At 43.6% G+C, this 19,790-nt stretch overlaps 1 protein-coding gene across 1 annotated transcript; it reads right to left on the reverse strand.

Annotated features, from left to right (window-relative positions):
* Nucleotides 1–5,876: 5,876 nt before the first annotated feature.
* On the reverse strand, nt 5,877–18,660 carry nol10 (nucleolar protein 10). The gene is made up of 21 exons (XM_071918966.2): nt 18,503–18,660; nt 17,770–17,815; nt 17,573–17,671; nt 17,265–17,342; nt 17,134–17,171; nt 16,826–16,962; nt 16,611–16,676; nt 16,432–16,492; nt 15,480–15,565; nt 15,091–15,169; nt 14,757–14,906; nt 14,340–14,406; nt 13,284–13,336; nt 10,865–10,991; nt 9,001–9,080; nt 8,714–8,812; nt 8,090–8,182; nt 7,753–7,929; nt 7,289–7,599; nt 6,845–6,947; nt 5,877–6,658 (listed from the first exon to the last, which is right to left on the reverse strand). Exons 1-21 carry the CDS (start codon nt 18,566–18,568, stop codon nt 6,491–6,493), a joined length of 2,184 nt encoding a protein of 727 aa, XP_071775067.2. The 5' UTR covers nt 18,569–18,660; the 3' UTR covers nt 5,877–6,490.
* Between the last annotated feature and the right edge of the window lie 1,130 nt (nt 18,661–19,790).

Raw genomic sequence — 19,790 nt, forward strand, 5'->3', positions numbered from 1 at the left:
GCGCCCACCTCCACCCAGCAGCAGGCCCCTGCCTGTCAGCCAGGCAGTGGGCCCACACTTGATTGCTAATTCATTTACCACAGACATTTATCTGCTTGTTCAAAACCACAAGATCACGGGACACTTGGTATGTACCGACTAGTGACCCTGAGTTGAGTTTATAAAGGGATATCGCTTTTTTCCTCCGCAGCCATTTCCTTTTGTCTCTTTCTTCGACTCTCTTCCACTAAATAGATCTGAAACAGAAAACTCTCTCTCTCTCTCTCGCTCTCTCTCTCTCTCTCTCTCTCTCTCTCTCTCTCACTCTCTCCTTCACCCCTCTCCTTCTCTTGTGTAATGTCTATCTCTCACTGTGTGGAGTTTCTGTTATCACTACTGTGGACCATTGTGGCCTGACCCCCACATTTGCAAGGCCTCACGAAAGACAAGGATGATGATTGTCATTGGCCGCCCACAAGATACAGTGCTGTGTATGGGGCTCGGTGATTGTGTGCAATGTGTATTACTGCATCTGGCTTTGTGCGCCTCTTGACTGTGTCATTGTTAAGCTGCTGGTCCATAGTTGCACAATGAAACGCCGCAGTCAGTGCAGTTTTTGTTTGAGATCACAAGAAAATGGATTGCATGCTGACTCATTTGTAGCAAAGGCAAGGCAGTCTGGGCTTGGGTGGCTCCTCCAAAGGTTTCCTCTTAAAGAGTAAGACCACTCAGTTTGACATTTCCAACACAGTCCAATCATTTGTGAATTTGAATAACTGAAACCAACCAAGTCATCAGGCATAAATTCTTGAGCTGCTCCGTAGTGAATGAATTGGGAAAGGTGTTTAAGAGCATCAAGGAGAATTTCTTGGGGAAAGGGTATGTTTCCTTTCTCCTTCAGAGACAACAATCCTAACAAACAAACTCCTAGTCTATTTGTCTGTGTGCATAAGCTTACCGTTGCCAAGGATAGGATTCTGTTACTGCACCTTTCGCACAAACTTTTTTCCAACAACTGAGCGCTCAAGCGATTAATTAACAGTTAGTACAACAGTTGTAGAGTGAGGGATGACACGTGATAAACACTGCCGCAATGTGGGTCAGATTTAGAGACTCGTCTCTCCTGAGCCTTGTGCTTGTAGTGTTTGCAAACAGCTAAGGTTGAGGTGAGTCCAGCTGGCTGCAGGTCAGAAGTTTGGGATTACCGGTGTTTAGTCTGTCTAGTGTCTATGGGTCCAGAAGTCCTGTGAGATAGTATTTTAAATGCAAAATAAGCATGTAGATATGATTAACAGAGGGGTTAGGGATTGGACAAAGGCTTCATGAGGTTAAAAGTCAAAATCCATTAAGACCTGACCTCAATTCCCTTAATGGTGTTTCTTTGCGTTTCTCTACTGACCGCTTGCCTCGTGAAGTCAGACCGTGTGACGCAGAGCGGCTTTGACAGGGGCGAGCCCCCGAGCGCATGTTGACACAGTGATAACTTAATGAACTTAGCTCCCATGACGCCACAGACTCCACCCAGACAGCTGGGGAGAGTTAAAGCCACTGTACCCGCGCAAATCACTGATCCTCGACCAGACAGAGTCACTCGAAGAGCATCGTTGTAAATTGCGTTGGAGTTCCGCAATTCATATACAAGTCTGATATCTTTGTTTGTGTCTATATATAGATGCAACGTAGCAAAGGTGAATTAAACGAGTTCAACTTTCACAAAACGCACAGAGACAGAAAGAAAGCGAGTGGGTGGCTTGTAATTTCAGGTCATTCCCAGTGCTCTGGTGTCTGGCTCCCTACCGCAGCGGCGTTAAAAAAAGAGCGAATTGAGGGTTTGGTCTTGTGGGTCTCTGCAAACTTTGCTCAGCCACGTAAAAGTCAAATGTCAGTTCATTTACAAGGCTGATGTCATGCTGTCTAGAGGCTACTGATTCACTTTATTGTCTTGTCTAGGTTATCTGGATTTGTCATTCATGATGCCTGTCCATGCTTTCTGTACCACACACATCAAATTTTACTGCTTTTTTAAAGTGAGATTTTATTTATTTTTTTAAATGTACCCATTTTAGTGCACATACTTCAGTAGAAATTTATGAATGGCCAAGTCTGCTCTGGGCACCTGAATGCAGGATACTTTCTTAAATTCATTTTGAAGTCTGACTTCTGAAGTCATACTTCTAACTTAGTGTTCTGAAGTTCTTATCCCTCTTCTTTGTACTTTCTGGTGGAGCACTGGTGCAGAAACATCTCGGTCACATCTCCAGCATCACTTTGGCTGAAAACTGTGACCTAAATGAATTTAAGTTGTGTATTTTATGGGTTGTGTCTGTGGGTCAGAGAAAGAGAGGGAGAGAGAGGGAGAGAGAATGAAGAGTCAGTGTGAATCTGAATCTGTTATTTGCAGTCAATGTGCTTGAAGACAATGGCAGAACAAAAAAAATCACTATTCAGAATATCCCATTACAATATCTAGTGATTTCCACTGTTAAATTGAATCTGTCAGGTGAAATCAGAAAACAAAATCTCATCTGCAAATTTTTTATTAAAGACTAGATTTGAATAATATTTGAAGGCATAATTAGGCATAGATCTAATCAAAATTACATCAAAACTATTAGGTTCTCAGAATTGAATTTGGGCTGGACCGTGCAGCAGCCCTCTGTGAGCCCCGGGCCTGCAGCGATGAGAGGGGAGTTGTTTAATCTGGCTCTCTGCTGACTCATCATTTCTTCTTCGTTCAAGGTTGAGTTGCCCAGAGTTAGTTCGCTCAGCAGTGTGGAGAGCAAGTCAAAAAAAATGCGATGGTATTTCCACTGGAACTTCTTTTGTGCTTCTCTGTGTTGGCCTGAAGCTTGGTGGAAAAGAGCTGACATCGGCGCATTTCACTCCTTTGATCCTTTTGGAGAAAAAAAGACATGGACTGAAGAGAAGGATCAATGCTTTATTTTCTCTGTGCCGCGATTTCTGACATTGGCACATCATCCGATTGCCGCTATAAAAAGGACAAGTGGAGAAATGAGATTTAAGATTCAATGCTTTATGGCCATGTTGACAGACTTGACTGATTGGTAGCTGCTGTTTCAGAGCTGAGCGGCTCTACACTTGATGGTGTGCAGCCTCCTTCCCAATGGAAGAAGTTGGAAAAGCCAAGGAAAATGCCTTAAAACAGCCCATTCAAGGGGAACGCCATTCAAGGGAATCAAAGGCTTTCTTATCATGTAACACAGTACCGCACATGAACAGTCTTGATTAGATTTAAGAATGATTATATGAAGAAGGCAGCAGATGCTATCAGAGTCAAGTCTAGCAGGAATAAAACCAGTCTGTATGAACGAAAAAATGGCACAATGCCATCTAATCTCTTGACTAGAACTTTGGCAAACGCTCTTTGTTTCTGTGTTGGTGTGGGATTTGCTGTCTCACGGGCCCTTGTTTCACCAGTTTTGATTCCAGGAAATGTAGGATTGCACTGAGAAAGTCCAGGGACTGGATAGTCTAGGTACGGTGTGTAATCATCTCTCAAAAAAAAGAAGAGATGAGAAGACATGCAAGCACTGTTTGTGCTTACATGGACACAGAAGTTGTGATCCATGAGAATAAGGGCATACCCCAGTTCATGTCTTATTCAGATCTAACTGTAGTTATGCAACATCATTTCCTGCTCATATATCTGTATACATTAATTTGCATACAGAGACAATACCAGATGTGGTCAAAACAGTTGTGTGTGCTTATCTGTGGCCATGTATGTGATTATAAACAACTGATCTGATCTTGGCTCCATCTGTAAACCTGCACACGGGCATACAGATAAATGTACTCCTGAACGGCTTTTGAATGAATTTCAGTGTCATAACCTACTTCGCTCATTAGCATCATGCTTAGAATTCAAGTGGAAAAAAGAAAAACACCGACATTGAAGTTTCAAGGCATGACTGATTTGCTTTTAGAGCCCTCTCCTGTTGATTTGAACAGTTGATTTGCATAGATCTGAGTGAACCAATATATCTTTGATCATTACACATGTGAATGTGGCCTGATCCATTTAAATGCTTTTCTTCCTTGTTCTTCCGCAGAACCTGTTTGTTGCGTCATCCTTTGTGCGAGGGTAAGTGCCAACGTTGGTTGGCCCACTTCCTGTGGCCTGATTGTGAGTTGTCATGGTGAAGCCAAAGAATCATGAAAGAAAAAAGGGGGCAGTTAGCCTGGAACACATTGATTAGATAGACAACTATAGCCGCTGACACTTTGCAAAATGACGTTCTTTTGTTCTACAGCGGAATAGCAGCATGGGTAACTTATATAATTATGTCAGTGTCTCCCAACACAATGGGACAAACTGGGCTGGAGCTTTGTTGCCTGGCTCAGTTACCTAATCACTCCTCCTCAAACATATACGTGGACAAAAAGCTGACTTTTAGTTCATCCTAGAAGGGCCTTGTGAAGAATACCACTGAATTACAGCTTTGGAGTAAGTTATACCTATGCCCTAGGAGGGTTTGACCTGCATGTCCTGACAGTCACATTTGCTTTAAACAGAATACAATGGAAAGTGACAGTGCCAGATGAGAGAAAAGGATGGTACTCAACAAAGCCAGATTCAAACCCACAATGACGCAAGCATGTGGTTTGCTCCTGCAGCATACGGAGACTGAACTGGAAAAGGTGACTGTAACTGTATCCAGGGTAATATTCTGGGAGTTAGAGCATTTCGCTGGTTTTGAGCTCATGGTGCTTTGATCAGGATCAAGTAATCACTAAGTACAATAAATGTACCAGAAGAAGAGCTTGCTGACATGGCTAAATAAAATGACATTACATTCAAGCAGCATGGCAAATAGTTTACATTTGATGTGATGCATGAAATAAATGAGCATTGGAGGAAGACACTGGATCCTTCCTGCTCTGAACCCTCTTGTGAAACGTGTATATGTGTCTCAAGAGATATGTGCAGAGGGAAATTCCTAATTACACCATGTGTAATTTGGCAATTTAATTGCTCTGAAAACCCCCCACAAATGACAAGACCCTACACCTCCCACTCAATGTAATATCACAGATCAAAGTCTCAGTTTTCTGGTTCCTTTGGGAGAAAGTTGCTCTTTGTTGAGAAAAACCCATTGGACTGTGCAAAGTCATAAAAGCAACATGGATATTTTAATTAAATAGCATGCTGGTCTTAGGTTTTCCTCTTCAGTTAGGCTTAACTTTATAATGTTATATAACCCGACCAGTGACACTAGATCAGTGCTGCTGCTGTCAGGCGCTTGATACAAATGGGCCATAGCGAGAAAGCATGGTGATTTCAGATGAGCGCTGAGGCCAGGGCCGGCATGCTAAGGGGGCGAAACGCGCCTCCCTCGCATTCGAAAGGGGCCAATGCTGGATCGGCACGGTTCACGCCATGAGCACACTGGGGGATGGGAGGGACACCCAGGCAGTTGCTGCCATTTCCAAGAACTGCAGTTCTTGGCGGGGAGAAGAAAAAAAAAATCCTCATTCACAAGTTTCTCCCCTCCTTCCTCTCTTATTTCTTCCTGAAGCAAGTAGGTAGTCACAATGCCAACCATTTTGACCTTCAGTAGAAAATGACAGTACATTCAAGAAAAACAAATACAAATATGGCGCCAGGATGTCAAAAGTATGAAGAAATTAGTCAATGTAAACGTAATGTAGTGAATGTGAATGTAAACTATACTAACATCGCTTTCTTCCAGTGTATTGTTTGATGGTCTTGGCTTCTTGTATCCATTCACTTTGGATATGAATCTGAAATATGGCTTTCCTGCAACAATGCAGAAGTACAGAGTTCCCTTATTTGGGAAATAAAATGATATGTTTTTACAGTCAATGAATATCTTGAAGATGTCTTGCCAGTAATAAAAACACAGACACATAAGTGTTATACCAAATATTAATAGTTTAAGCACATTGTTACTCATTGTAGACTTAACAATATACTGTACTAACCAGGAGGAGTAAACAATAAAAAACATTGTTTTAACAGACACACACCCACCACACACACTTTCTCTCCCCATCTTTGAACTGAAACAGAGCTGCAGTTCTGAGAAAATATATGGCTGAGGCAGGTCATGTCAAGTCCTCTCAGCTCTACACACGTGTGTTTGATTCCCCCTGGGGCCACCCATGCTAAAAATGAATGTATTCGAATGCTCTGTGAGATGCTTTGGATAATGATATACATTATGTTATGTTTTGCTCCGAGGCAACGACATAGGGAATCGTGTTTTACCAATGTGCGATGAATTTACACAGAACGGCTGAATACGTGGCCAAGCCCACCCAGGAGCGGGATGGGCTCGACTGTACATAAATGTCAAGTCGTTGTGCAGAATCTCTCCAACATGTCATCAGCCAGAGTTGGGGCTTAACACCAGCGCCCTTTACAACTTGAAAACGTGCCAGAGTAGATGGAAGAAACTGCCAACGCTTTGAAGTGAGGTAGAGCTAGGAGCGCAGGCGGTGGGGGTCAGGATTGGGCTCGTCCTCCTCAGTGACGGCCCCTTCCTCGTCCCCTTCCTCCTCCTCCCCCTCTTCCCCTGCCGCCGCCCCAGCCTCTCCCGCGGCCGCTGCTCAGGTGTCCGGCCGAGCGCCGCAGCTTCTTCCTCTCCTCATGGTGCTCCCGCTCCGCCTGCTGCTGCCTCCGCTGCTGCTCCGACTGGAAAGGAGGAGGAACGCCGGAAGAAAAAATGCTTAGTTAATTGTTAATTGCGTTTATGAGAAACTTGGAAAGTATGCACGGGAGTGACAGGGGTGAGACAGGTCGAGCAGGATTTGAATAGATAAAGTCTTAGGTAACATGGTTAGTCTGCTGATCCACACAGCGCCTCGTGACCAGCTTTACCTTTTTGAGGGTGAAGGTGAGCTGCTTGCTGCCCACCGCGGTGTCGGCCATGTTGCTGGTTCCAGAGTGCTCCTCCAACTTCAGACGGTCCTCCAGAGAAGCCCTGGGAGACAGACAAACCTGTTCCTCAGACTATATTTCCACATACACATATGTAAATATGCATGCAAATATTGGAAACTAGGGTTTGACTGCTATATTGTTTTGCAGTAATATCAGACTGCTATTGGTTCCTCCCTGACCACAGCTACAGAAAAACAGTCAAAGAATTTCATTAGTCTGGGTTTCAATGGAGAGTTTTAGTGTCCCATGATGGTCTAAATGCTGTTTCAGAGGCTTTTCCACCCTGACAATACACAAGAAAACACTCAGAAACACTGAGTACTTGTAATTCTTTGGACTTTTTTGGCATGGAAATGGTCAAATGTGTTTTCAAGAACGTACTTCTGTAGTTTCTGCTTGCGGGACACGTCGCCAAAGCTGCGGAACTCCTCCCCGGCTTTGATCTGGAAGAAGCGCGGCTCGCTCGCCTTCTTGCCCTGAGCTGCGTCGGAGGCGTTCTCTCTGCTGCTCGGCTCCCGGTCCAGCAGGTCGGTGTCGCGGTCCGCCCGCTTCCGCTCCTGCCGCCGCCGGTCGCGGTCCTCCTGGCGCAGCAGCCTCCGCTGCTCCCTCACCTCGTCCACCCAGCTCTTGTCGTCGTCCGAGCTCTCTTCCTCGGAGCTGGCTCGCCCCTCGGGCTCCTCGTCCTCAGCCGCCTAGACAGAGGCACAAAGGCACGTTTACTGATGTAATATTCTCTCCGGGCATTGAGTGCAAGCCTGCGTTCATTCATACTTTTAAAAAGGCCTGGAAACTGTCTTTCCTAGATGTGCCTAGGAAGTGCGACGAACAGTGAAACGCAGCGTTACCTGCTGAGCGGCGGTGGCCTGCTGGGCGAGAAGGCGCAGCTTCTTCTTCCTCTTCTGGCCGACCTTGGAGACGATGGGGTTGAGCAGGCGGTACTCCTCACTCTGCTCATCCACCTGGTACTCGGGGTTCTCGAACATCACCTGGAAGCGGTCGTCGCCCAGGATGCTGGGAAGAACCTGGAGGTTTGGAAGGTTTGGGTGTGACGGAAACAGTTAGGGTGATGGTTAGGCAGGAGACTTCACAAGACTGGAAGAAGAAGTTAGGATGGCAGATGGAGGCATCACCACCCCAACCCCCCTCCACCATCTCTGGAGTTTGTAAGCTATACACTCCTACCTTGCCCTTCTTTTTCCTGGCAGCCAGCTCCGCTTCGTCGTCTCCCTCCTCCATCAGCTTGAGAGCCAGCTCCTTGTTCACCTTGGGCAGCTTCTGCCTCAGTCACAACAGAAACAATGAGGGTTGGACAACACACACATGCAAAACTTACATATACTGCATGTATATACTGTGTAATCAATCAGCTCGACTTGTCCGGCAAAGAAAAAGTTGTCATTGTCATCATCAAGTCTACCGATTACCAGCGGTTTTTTCAATAAAAAAAAAAAAAAACTGGTTTGCTAGGTATTCTTTTGTGTTCAGACAAAAAGTTAAAAAAACAGTTTTACAAGTTAATATTGTATTGAGGCGTAGACCGTAACGATTTGGAAATAAGTAATGTTTAATGAGGTATACATATGTTGATTGAGCAAGGAAAAATTATCTCCCAAATTTTGGCTTTGACTTTCTCTCTCATACAGAGAGAAAAAGAGAGAACATTACTTCTCTGAGCTGGAGATTTGCCCAATCCTGTGCTGCAAATTGGGGAAAACTGTAACCTTCAACACCTTTGATTCACTGATATCGTTTATTAACAGAGGTTTAAGCAGTGGACAGAAGAGAAAATATGTCAGGATCTCTCACCTTAATCTGCACTCTCTGGGTCCTGGACTCCTCGATCTTCTGGCGGATCTTATCCTTGCGATACTCCTCGTATGCGAAAGGATTTGCCATGGTTTTGACCTGGAGCCAAACCAAACAGCATTATCAAATCTAAATGTTCCCTTAAAAAGAGCAACACTTTTGCAGTACATTTAATCTGTCGTATCCTATTAGCCTATATCTAAAGCCACCGAGGAGAAATTAAGTTGTATTAACACGCATTGCAAAAGTACACAACTAGTACTTGATGAAAGAGTTAAAGTGCATACCTTGTGGTACAGTCTGATGTCCATGAAGAAGCCGTGCATGTAGGCTCTCAGGAGAGATGAACCCACCAGGTGAGACAAACCTGACGCCAACCAACAAACCAATTAAAAACATGTACAACACACTATCTCGAACCTTTCCCATGTCAGATATATTTCAACTGCACTTCTCCCTGTGATACTCGCACATAAATACAGGGATGACAGTCCGCTTTCACTCACATCTGAACGACTGAGTAATTGACTATGATTATAATTTTTTAAAACTATAAACTTGGCTCGGAATTAGGTCAATGAATGTGTGCCACACCGCTGAATCAAATCAGAATGGCCTCGGGCGCTATCCGACGTCAGATCGCTCACGTTCAGGCATGCATGGGAGTTGCAGCATGGACGGGATCGGCAAGTGTGTGATGTGGAGTGATGAAGGTATTCATTGGGTCAATGAGTGCAAGAGAAAGCATATTAACAGGTAGGATGTTGAGGGAGCGCTCTTCCACTGAAAGACCATCGGTGTCGTAACTAAAGGGAGAGATCCTTCCGCTACCCAGAAACTCAACTCTATCCGTCCTGGTTGCATAACAGGGCCGCGTTACACAGCTGCTGTAAACCAACTCCCCTGCCCCCTCCTCTTCTTTTATCCCGCGGCAGCCAACCACCTTCCTTCTCCTTGTCATTTGATCTCTTTACTGCTGAGCCTGCATTCCGATGTTCATTCAACCCTTCCAGTGTTCGCTGTTCACCCCTCCCCTGCCCGCACACACACACACACCACTTCGCTTACCTTAACCCTCTCAAACGCTCCGCGGGCCTCTACTTAGGCAGTCTAGTCTCCTGCGCTAACCCCCGAGGCGGCAAAATGGCTCAGATTGATTCGTAGTTAAAGAAAAGTTAAAAGGCCAGGGCGCGACCGCGCGGCGCAGCCTCAAACCTCGTGGGCCTGGTTTCAAATCTCTCTTTGTACCGTGATCACTTTAATGTCTGCGAGTCTCTCTGCTCTCCCTCTGTCTCAGTAAGTAAGAGAGAAAATGGATGAACTGCCTGCAATGATTCAGAAGAAAAGGGAAAAGCCTTGTTGTGGAGCTGGGTGTATAACCGTGTGGTATTTCTTTTTAAAGCAGTATTCCACTTAGTTTTAACATGAGGGTTATTTGGCTCTTGACCGCCATGAAAACCAGAATATAATCTACTCACCAAGATCGGATGCAGCTGGACTAGTTTGTAGCGTTCTGATTTTTATTTCCCATTCATTTTAATGAGCCACGAAAATAGAGTGAAAACTGACATTTAACACGTTGGTGAACAGATTCAACAACAGATCCTGCTTTTAAGACAACAAAGCAGTCCTGGTTCCTTCATCATTTTGCATTTCTATTCTTGGTTTACACTAAAATTAGTATTTAAAAATAAATGTAGATCCGGTCTCCCAAACAGGAACTATCTCTCCTAAATGGTATCCCTCCGCTATGTTCTCTTCTATCAATTAAAATGCTGTTTGGTGAAATTCTGTTCTAAAACGTTGGACCCACAGTCAGTTGAAAATCACAGCAGCAGGATCTGTTGTTGAATCTGTTCACCAACGTGTTAAATGTCAGTTTTCACTCTATTTTCGTGGTGGTCAAGTGCCAAATAACCCCCCATGTTAAAACTACGTGGAACATTGCTTTAAAGCTGGGACCAGCACCTAGTGCAAGTCACTCTGTTGGTCTAGTTTAGGGCACTAGACTTTGATGCGAGGCAAATAAGGCTTTTGTATTTGGTTTCACAGACCTTAATATGTGGCAGCTTATCACAAATGATGTGCTTGTGTTAATGTACAATGGGGTTTGTGAGGGAAAGGAAAAAAAACGCAGTGCCAAGCTCTCACCCAGGCTTTCCAGGTCCTTCCGGGTAACAAACTTGTAGTCGTCATAGACGGTGCTCTCTGGGCTTTCCTCCAGCTCCTCTGTCAGGTTGTCTAGGAAGGAGCACCATCGAGGAGCGGGGCCAAGGGCCTGCGCACACACACAGACACACACACACACACACACCTTAGTGTGAGGTCTGGTTCAGATTTAGACTGTTGACTGAGTAACTATCAAGTCCGTCGTGCATTTGTCGAGGCAAAAATAACTCTTGCGGGTCATGTTACGATTCCGGTTAGATAATCCTGAGCACTGCCAACGCTTCACTTTGCGGCCGAGTCGTTGGAAACGTGATGACATGACCCCCGCTGCCGCCGATACGTACAGCAAAAGCATGAGCACAGTGAAAGCGAAACTGCCTCTCATGTTGAGCGGGTTATTTTATGCGAGGCGTGTGTGACCAAAAGTGAACTTTCATGACATCACCTACAAATATTAGAGAGTTTGTACTTGTTTGACATAGTAAAATATATTTAATGTGTTTACAGCAATAAGAACCAATTTCACTCCCTTGTCTCAAAATCGTCACCTCTGACTGTGTGCTTCGCATTCCCAGAAAGCCTCATTCCTATACCGGCTCATATTAGGAAACCCTCAACTAGGAATAGCGCTAAACCAGGATTGCAAATCACGTTCCCTTCGCCGTCTCATTAGCAATGATCTGGAACTAATTCTAGGAAAGAACTCCGCCAAAGTTATTTACCAAACAAAGGCCGTTGTCTGAGAATGAAGGGGAATTCTTTGATTGTCTCTGAATCACAAGAATGAAGCCTTTCTTTGTCTTGAATTTCTTGAAAGTCCGGCCTTCCTTGATTATTGCTGCCTAGTCCAGAACAGTGTGTGCTTGTCACTTATTTTGCTTGTTTAGCAGACTTCAAGCGCTCCACCATGACCAGTCTCACTGAAGCTACACCTGCTTTTTGTCCACATAATCATTTAGCAGTACCCCCCCCCCCCCCCTTCTGCAAAATGGAGTGTATGCTTTCTCTTATTCATTTCCAAGTCAGTTCTTGTCACTGTCCGTACTGTCCCCCAGTGTTGAAATTTTCTGTCTATCTTTACCTCCCCCATATATGTAAGAGCCACTGAGCTTAATGAGGGTTAACTACATAAAAATGGAGCACAGCAAGTTCATTCAGTGTGAATCAATTGACTTGCAAATAACAAGCTTGTGACATGGAGCCGTTTCCTGGTCATTACATCACTGGTCAGTGGTTACATACAACAGGGGCCTTTTGGGGATCAAGTTACCTGCACCTTTCCCCCCCCCCCGAAGGAAACAAAGATGAAATAAAAGTCTATTCGAACAGACAACACAAGACTAAACTGAGTCATTTTGCCCGTTCAGTGGTTTCTTGTTAAGCCTGACTGCGTTGTCTATTCGGTCCACCTTAATGATGACATTATACACACACACACACATCTTAACATCTTAAGGCCAAAGTCTACAGCATACACCCTCCGCTGCCCAGCCACATTAGTGTAATCACTGTGGAGCAGATAGCTGATAAAGCTACCAGCCGCCCCAGAGAGACAAGCAAAGGTATGTGAGGAGTGGAGGGCTTCATTCTTTGACACTGTATGCTTAGTAGACACATAAATGACAGAGGTAACTCATTACTCAAACAAGAGAGCTCCAACCCACAGGCTGGAGCTCTCGGGAGATGATATGAAAATGAGTGGGCGGAAGCAGCTGGGAAGATAACCCTCATACTTTTCATTGCTACTTGCCCACACACATAAAACAACTGTCAATCTCCAATAGGGTTGAAATGATGTAGGATTTTTAAGGACCGTAATGACGACCGGAAATTTTGTGGCGATATTCAAGATCTTAAAATTTGGCGATTTTCGTGCCAAAAAATTACAAGCATTCCCCCAGAATTGTATTCTTGCCGGAGTGGAAAAGCCTCTGAAACAGCATTTAGACCGCAGGACATTAAAACTCTCCACTGAAACCCAAGATTAATGTTAATAATAGCATGCATACTTGTGTGGAATCTGATCCAAACAGGCTTCCTTAAGACAACCAATGTGGTATTGATCAATTCTACATATATCAAACAGGGTGAGACTTTTCACCCTGTTCCTCTCTCTAATCCAGGCGAGAACAGCCAAAGTTCACCATCTCTCCATCTGTGTCTATCATGCCTGAAATAAACCCATTTACACAAAGCAAAGCCTAGTTTACTATGTACACATGCTTTCTCTAGAATAACAGGCTATAAATACGCATCATCGGGTTTACACTCGGGACTGTTCATTTACACCTAAGGCAGAGACGGGACGCCGCCAGCTTAAAGGAAACGGATGAATGAAACCTGTCGGCCGCACGTGGCTCGCAGTGTCACGGCTGGGGAATGCGAGTGACTCAGGACTCACCGGGATGTAGAACGTGTTCATCTTGGGGTCCTCGTTGGCAGTGAAGAGCATACCTGTGGATGAGACACGGGAAGCAGGCGAAACAATGTCAGGAAGGAAGGAGGGCAGACATTTATAGGTCTGTGGTGTAAATATGGAATCCAGTTCCGGTCATGGGGAATTAGAAACGGGAGGGGGGGAATTAACGCCAGCCAGGTGTTAGGAAGTTTGTCAGCTCCACCGGCCATCATTTGGAGGTTGTATTGTAAAAATAGTTACAGCAGAAACAGTTACAAAGGCTGGTTAATTTGGGGATTTACCAGCCACTGTAGTCTGGACAAAAGTTACTTTCTGCCCTGATTAGAAGGGAATCATAATCCATTGTGTTAATAAGCATTTATGCAACTGCAAGGCATTTAGAAAAATAACATAAGAACCTCTTATGCCTCCAAGTAATTTCCCTTACAACAGAGTCACTGCTTCAAGTATGAAACTAAACCATGAAAAAACTATGAGACAGCACCTTCTAAGCAAATTTTATAAAGGCAAAGCATTTGTTCAGCCAAATGGATTCTGTTGACATTTTGACACTTATGTCATGGGGGAAAGTTTCTACAATTGTACTTCCATTTCCTTAAAAAAAGTTATTTGCATTTTTGGCCTTCCTCATTTTAACCAATGTTGACAATTGTAGAAACTTTTTTGGTAAAGAATAACAACTAATTCAAAATTTCAAACTATGGCTTTAAGGTCAGTGATTAAGGCTGATCACAGACTAAAATCTGGGTACTGGACATTTCTCAAGACATTGTTTGGAAATATTAAATTCAAAAATATAGATTACACATCTGGTTTACTACAGAACCACATGAGAGGTTTCAACTATGCCTTCAATGGGCAAGTTCACCTTCGGTTTGGTAGCGTGTTTAAACACGACCGACATGCAATGACAGACTAGACGAGGCTGCAAATGGGGGCTGAACTCTGCTGTGAGGTGGCGCCATCTAGAGGCGGAAGGAGAACTGCACTCATGTTCTCATGTTAGATGCATACAGAAAGAAGAGAAGCTGTTCTCACCTGATTGAGGGTAGATGCACACATCATTGATGTTGGTCTGAGGTTCAATGGAGGAGAACACCTTGCCCTGGGGTGACGGAAATTAATTATTACTCGCATCAAAAATAGTCATTTTACATAATTTATATCTCTTTGTTATATTTCTGCATGGACTGTCATTTCCACATTGCATGTATTTATAGCATAAAAAGGTTTCTGCCAACAAGTTGTTTTTTTCACACTAGTTCATGCTTATATGGACACACTTCACACTCCTAATAAACAATGCCTAATAAACAATGCCATTGTTACACTGCCACTGACATTCTGCATGAATCATGATTACTGACAACATATTGGCTGCTAGTGGAATGAAGCAAGCCAATGTAGAACCAATTGAGTGTCTATGTTACTGCAAAGGTTATCACTGAGTCTCACAGTGTCTTTGTTCCAGATCTTGATGATCTTGGAGTCGGCAGACAGCACCAGGTCCAGCTGCTCGTGGAAGTTGAGGGAGTTGATGGGCAGGTTGTAGTAGTGGTCTTTCACCAGCAGGGGGCGACTGGAGCGCAGGTCATACAGCAGCACCTTCAAGACAGCAGCAGATGGAGAAACTCTAATGAAATTCAGAGATCAGCTGAGTTCTGCCAAGTGCTAATCAAAAACAAACAAGAGAAAAAAATACCTATGGCTGTGTTCACACTATTTGCTTTTCTACAAAAAAGGAAATAGTGTGAGCGTGTCCCCAGACAGCTGAATCTCTCAGGCTTACCTGTCCAGTGCTGGTGCCTACCGCCATGTTGAGGGAGGCGTTAAACTTGAGAGCGCTGACCGAAGGCAAACCTTGCACTCTGTAGACAAAAACACAGTAAGAATATCAATATAATCTTTGGAGGAAAAAAAGGCAAAGTGACACTTTCATCACACAATGGCAGAAATGGAGGCACGGAAGGCTTTGCATTCAAAATGACAAAGCCATTTAATAATAATACTATACTTTTTTGATAGCTGTGGGGTTATGATATAGCTATCATAATAAGAAAAAACAATTGAAAATGCAGATGCAGGTATGGGAAAAAGTGCCCCGTGGCTGGACATGTGTCCTTAGGCTGAGTTCAGATGATATCATTTGACATCTTTGTGTGACTGCTTGGTACTGACTCTGTTCCCTCTGTTACGCTGCTCAGGGCGCAGTCCAGCATGCCCACCCGGTTCCGGACACGAGGGTCCCAGCATTCCACCTTTCCCTGTAGAACAGAGGTGAGATGTCAAACAAATGCAGGCTCTCTGCAGGTTTCAGAAAGACAAATTTAAGACTAGTTAAAGACCATTTATTACTACCTGGAATTGAATTTAAGATCAATTTATTACTGCACTAGGCAACTTTGCATGTTGGGGACTCCAAATGGCAGCGAGAAGTAACCGTTTGACCAGAAATCATGTAACGTGATGTCAGTAAACGGCTCACAGCACGCTCATGTTTACCAACCCAACCGGTCTGTGATGCTTTATACCAAAAGAAACCAAAGATCTAATGTTGGTGAGTCCAGCTTTCTCTGGACGGAGCGCTCGCTTGCTGCTATTTAGGAGACAGTATGTATTTCACTCTTAAAGTTTCACTTCATCACAGCAAAATGTCCACATCCAACACCTGAATTTCAAAAGGGCGAATGTAGAGCATCTCAGTTTATGAGGATGAGACGCTCTTCTCTGTTGCAGTCCCACTTTGTGATTTAGGCTGATAGGACGAGTGTATTTTCACATTAAAATCCTGCCTAGTGCAGCTTTAAAAACCAAAATGAAGACACAAAGCTGGTGAAACCTGTGTATTTCTAACTGAACATAGCTCATGAAAGTTCTGAAACTAAATAGGCAGCATAATTGACCAACTGGCAGAAGATACAGTGAAATAAAAAAACATTAAAAAGTTTTCCACATTGTCCTACTAACCCCGTTCTGACATGCAGCACAAAGAAACCTGCAATTGCGTGGTGAAAAAATAAGACTCTAGTAAGGTAACAAGCACTGCAGACTACAACTATTGTCGCCGTTTCACCGGTGTCTGCTAATGACCGGTGTCTCGTTCCACACACCAGCCTGCCACGACACTCACCTCTGCGGTTCCTGTGGCAAACAAGTGATGGACGGGGTTGATGTCACACACATTGTGCTCCCTGGTAGACAAGACAAGAGGAGGAGAGGCGCGTAACATCAGCTGATAGCCCTGCAATCCGCATTATCAGATAACAGCCAACTCTGATTGTACCAAAGATGACGCCTCATAATACTTACACAGCATCGGTCTGAAGGGAGTTGAGGAAGCGGCCTTGTTCCAGATTCAGTCTGTACACCTCCGAGCTGAAAATCAAATTGCATTAACATTGTATATATGACAGTAAAATGTAGCAATGGACGGCAAACACGACATTCATTCCCGATAGATGCATAGGATGAATCTCAAAAACGAAAAGCGGTTCCCAACATCATTTTTTGAGCCTTATTCTCACCTTGCCCCGACAAAATACAGGTCACAGGAGGGATAGTGGTAGGCGAAGTCCCGTCCAAACCTGGGAATACGCGTCTTGTAGTAGTGTCCGTGCTGGGAGTGGAACTCCACATAGCGGTCGGAGTGCAGAAACACCAGCTACACACACAGAAATGAAAACGGACGGTGAATTTAAAAGCAAAGGTGAAGTCAAAACCACTCAAAACCAATCAAATAAAAATTCTGTGACTGAGTGTGAGTACACAGAAATCGGTTTAGGTGTAGAAGAGTGCAATTCCAATAGCGGGAGTGAAGTAGGGCAAGTCTTACCTTAGAGTAGTCGTCGGACAGGATGTCGAAGGCCACAACTTAAGAGAGAGAGAGAGAACAGACTTATCACACACTGTCTATGGCAAGGTGGAGACGTCCAGACAACTGGCGGGTCTGTCTCCATGACTCACCGTCTGAATCCAGGCAGCGCTCGAACTTCAGAGACAACTGGTAGGTGTCATAACAGCGAATCCTGGGTTTGTAAGTGCCTGAAAATGATGAAGATACAGGACAGGAAACGATACGTCAGCATTCTCATGGGAATTCGGAAATGGTGAAACCGTCTTGTTGTTTCTCATCAGTGCTATCTAGGGTTAGACTGACACATGCCTATATATAGCCTGAAAAAATCCATATCGGTCGAACTCTAGTGCCGTCACACAGAATCTCACTTTATAGTAAGGTGTGTTGACACAGTACCATCCACAGTTACTCTTACCTGCTGCAAGGATGAACTGCCCATCCCTGGACACTTTGATAGAGGTGCACACAGTTGGCATCTCAAAGTCCTGGATGAGCTCAATCCTGCGCTGGATGTCTGAGAAGAAGAGAAAAGAAGGGCAAGTCAGAACAACAAAAAGTTTCTGAGCAAATGTACCAGTCCTGATGCTGAAGTTGTAGCAGGCAGCAACTCACCAACATCTTTCTTTTGCAGCTGTCTCTTCTTCCGATCTGAGAGCCACTGCAGGTTAAAGAGACAGATGGTTTGGAGGTGAGGTCGGTGTCCTATATGGACATCGCTAATGAACGTTACTCGTTACTTATGCTAAATCCACATGTAAACTACGCTTCATAGCCCCGATAAGTGCCATTTTCTCTTCTATGGAAACTTCACGCCAAACCGTATTCTAAAACCTGGCAGTTTATTGTTGCCTTGCTTATCAGGACACATGCATATCTAACAGAACATAACGCAAGACATTTTACTAATCCATAGTTTCTTCGGGTAAATTCGGCATACAGACAATCCATCAAGCAGCGCTTATTTTCAGTAAAATCTCAACTTTTATAATTATTTCACATCGCTTGCTTCCGTCCTGCGGCGTGTATTTTACTGGAAGTTTGAGGAAATCTCTAAATTCACTCTAAAAACTCTAAATTCTCTAAACTTAATTTTTACTGAAATAAATGCCGCATAGTGTATGGGACACAGATTGAATTGAGGGGGTCCTAATGATTCTTAAAAGTTCTAAGTATGTCCGATTTACTGTTAAGCAAGGCAAAATTAAACTGACATTTTTAATAAAGTTTGGCATGATGTTTTCTCCATACACGAGAGAACGGCACGTAGCTAACGTTACTCTTCCCATGGCGAGCTAAATTAAGTTAGCTAACATTGTATGTACACGGACCGGCTCGTGCCTCTTACCTCTGGAAGAGACTTCCCATGGCTGAGATTATAAATCTTCACATCATTCACACTAGATATCTGCATTTTAGATGATGAACAAGACTCTGGTCACACATAACACTCAGCTTGCCCCAGACCGGTGAACTTTTTCTCTCAATCCACGTTGTTGCATCGGAGTAAAAACAGGAAGCGAACGGGAGCTTTCAGAAACAGGTCCGTGTATAAACACTTAAGTCTGAACATCATCAGTTCCTGACGCGATTCTGTGGCTTAGCAACTAAAACAATTGAAGCGATAAATTTGATTAAAAAAATAATAATAATACTTTTTTTAAAAACCCGAAGAAAAAACGTTTTTAAATTGTATACAAACAGTATAGCTTTTATGTATAGGCCTAATAGACTGCTCAGTTGATACGGGGCATCTAAACGTCTGGAATATGTTGCCCTGATGTTTATCATAAACTTCAAAATGAAAACATTTGACGTCTTTATGTTGCCGCTTCAAATAGCCTAGCAATAAAATACGCGAATTCAGCAAATTATTGATAATGTTGGGAGATTTATTTCAAAGTAAGTCCCTGTCCCCTCCTCACTCACCCAGTTACAGTTGGATAGAAAATAGGACATGTATGAGAAAGAATAAGGATTTCGGGAGTCTTTCCTATAATTACTATCCTATAGGCTACGCAAAACAATATTATGGCCATTAAAGCCATATAGGCCTACAAAAAACCCAAGTAAATAGGCCTAATGGAGGCTATCCTATTTCAAAATATAGGCCTACTGTTCGATAATATAGGTATCAATACAGTTAATTTTTGTACCATGTAATATAATGTAGGCTAAATGCATGTAGAGCATAGATGAACGTGGCATAGCTACATTTACATATATGATTAAAGATTTTAACATAAGTAGCTTCTCTATATCTCAATACATAATATAGGCTATGTGTTGTTATAATCTATGCAAATAGGCTATAGATTTTTTTTTTTTGCGTATGGGATATTAGCTTCTCTAATTTAGATCTATCAATCAATAATGACACATTTTTGAATCAACCGTTTATTTTGCAGTTTATTCTTTCCTTTAATTACCACCTATTGAACATACAGACATTGTAACAATTCAAGTAGCCTAACAAATGAAAACCTAATTCAATTAAGAAATTGCAGAGTGATGGCAATGGTTGCTAATTGTGTTTTATATTTTTCAGTGATGTTTCCTTTCAAACTGCCCTCAGTGATGTAATGCTCATCATCGGCGGAAGCCAGTCGGCCGTCAGACGCTTCTCTCAGGTGAGG

This window comes from Centroberyx gerrardi, chromosome 17 (assembly GCF_048128805.1).
Source record: "Centroberyx gerrardi isolate f3 chromosome 17, fCenGer3.hap1.cur.20231027, whole genome shotgun sequence".
NCBI classification, from domain to species: domain Eukaryota; kingdom Metazoa; phylum Chordata; class Actinopteri; order Beryciformes; family Berycidae; genus Centroberyx; species Centroberyx gerrardi.

Coding starts and splice junctions, on each gene's coding strand:
- nol10 (XM_071918966.2), bottom strand. CDS start 18,568: ATGCAGATATCTAGTGTGAATGATGTGAAGATTTATAATCTCAGCCAT. Junction 17,816..18,502: donor ATGGGAAGTCTCTTCCAGAG/GTAAGAGGCACG, acceptor TTTAACCTGCAG/TGGCTCTCAGATCGGAAGAA. Junction 6,948..7,288: donor CGCAAGCAGAAACTACAGAA/GTACGTTCTTGA, acceptor TCTGTCTCCCAG/GGCTTCTCTGGAGGACCGTC.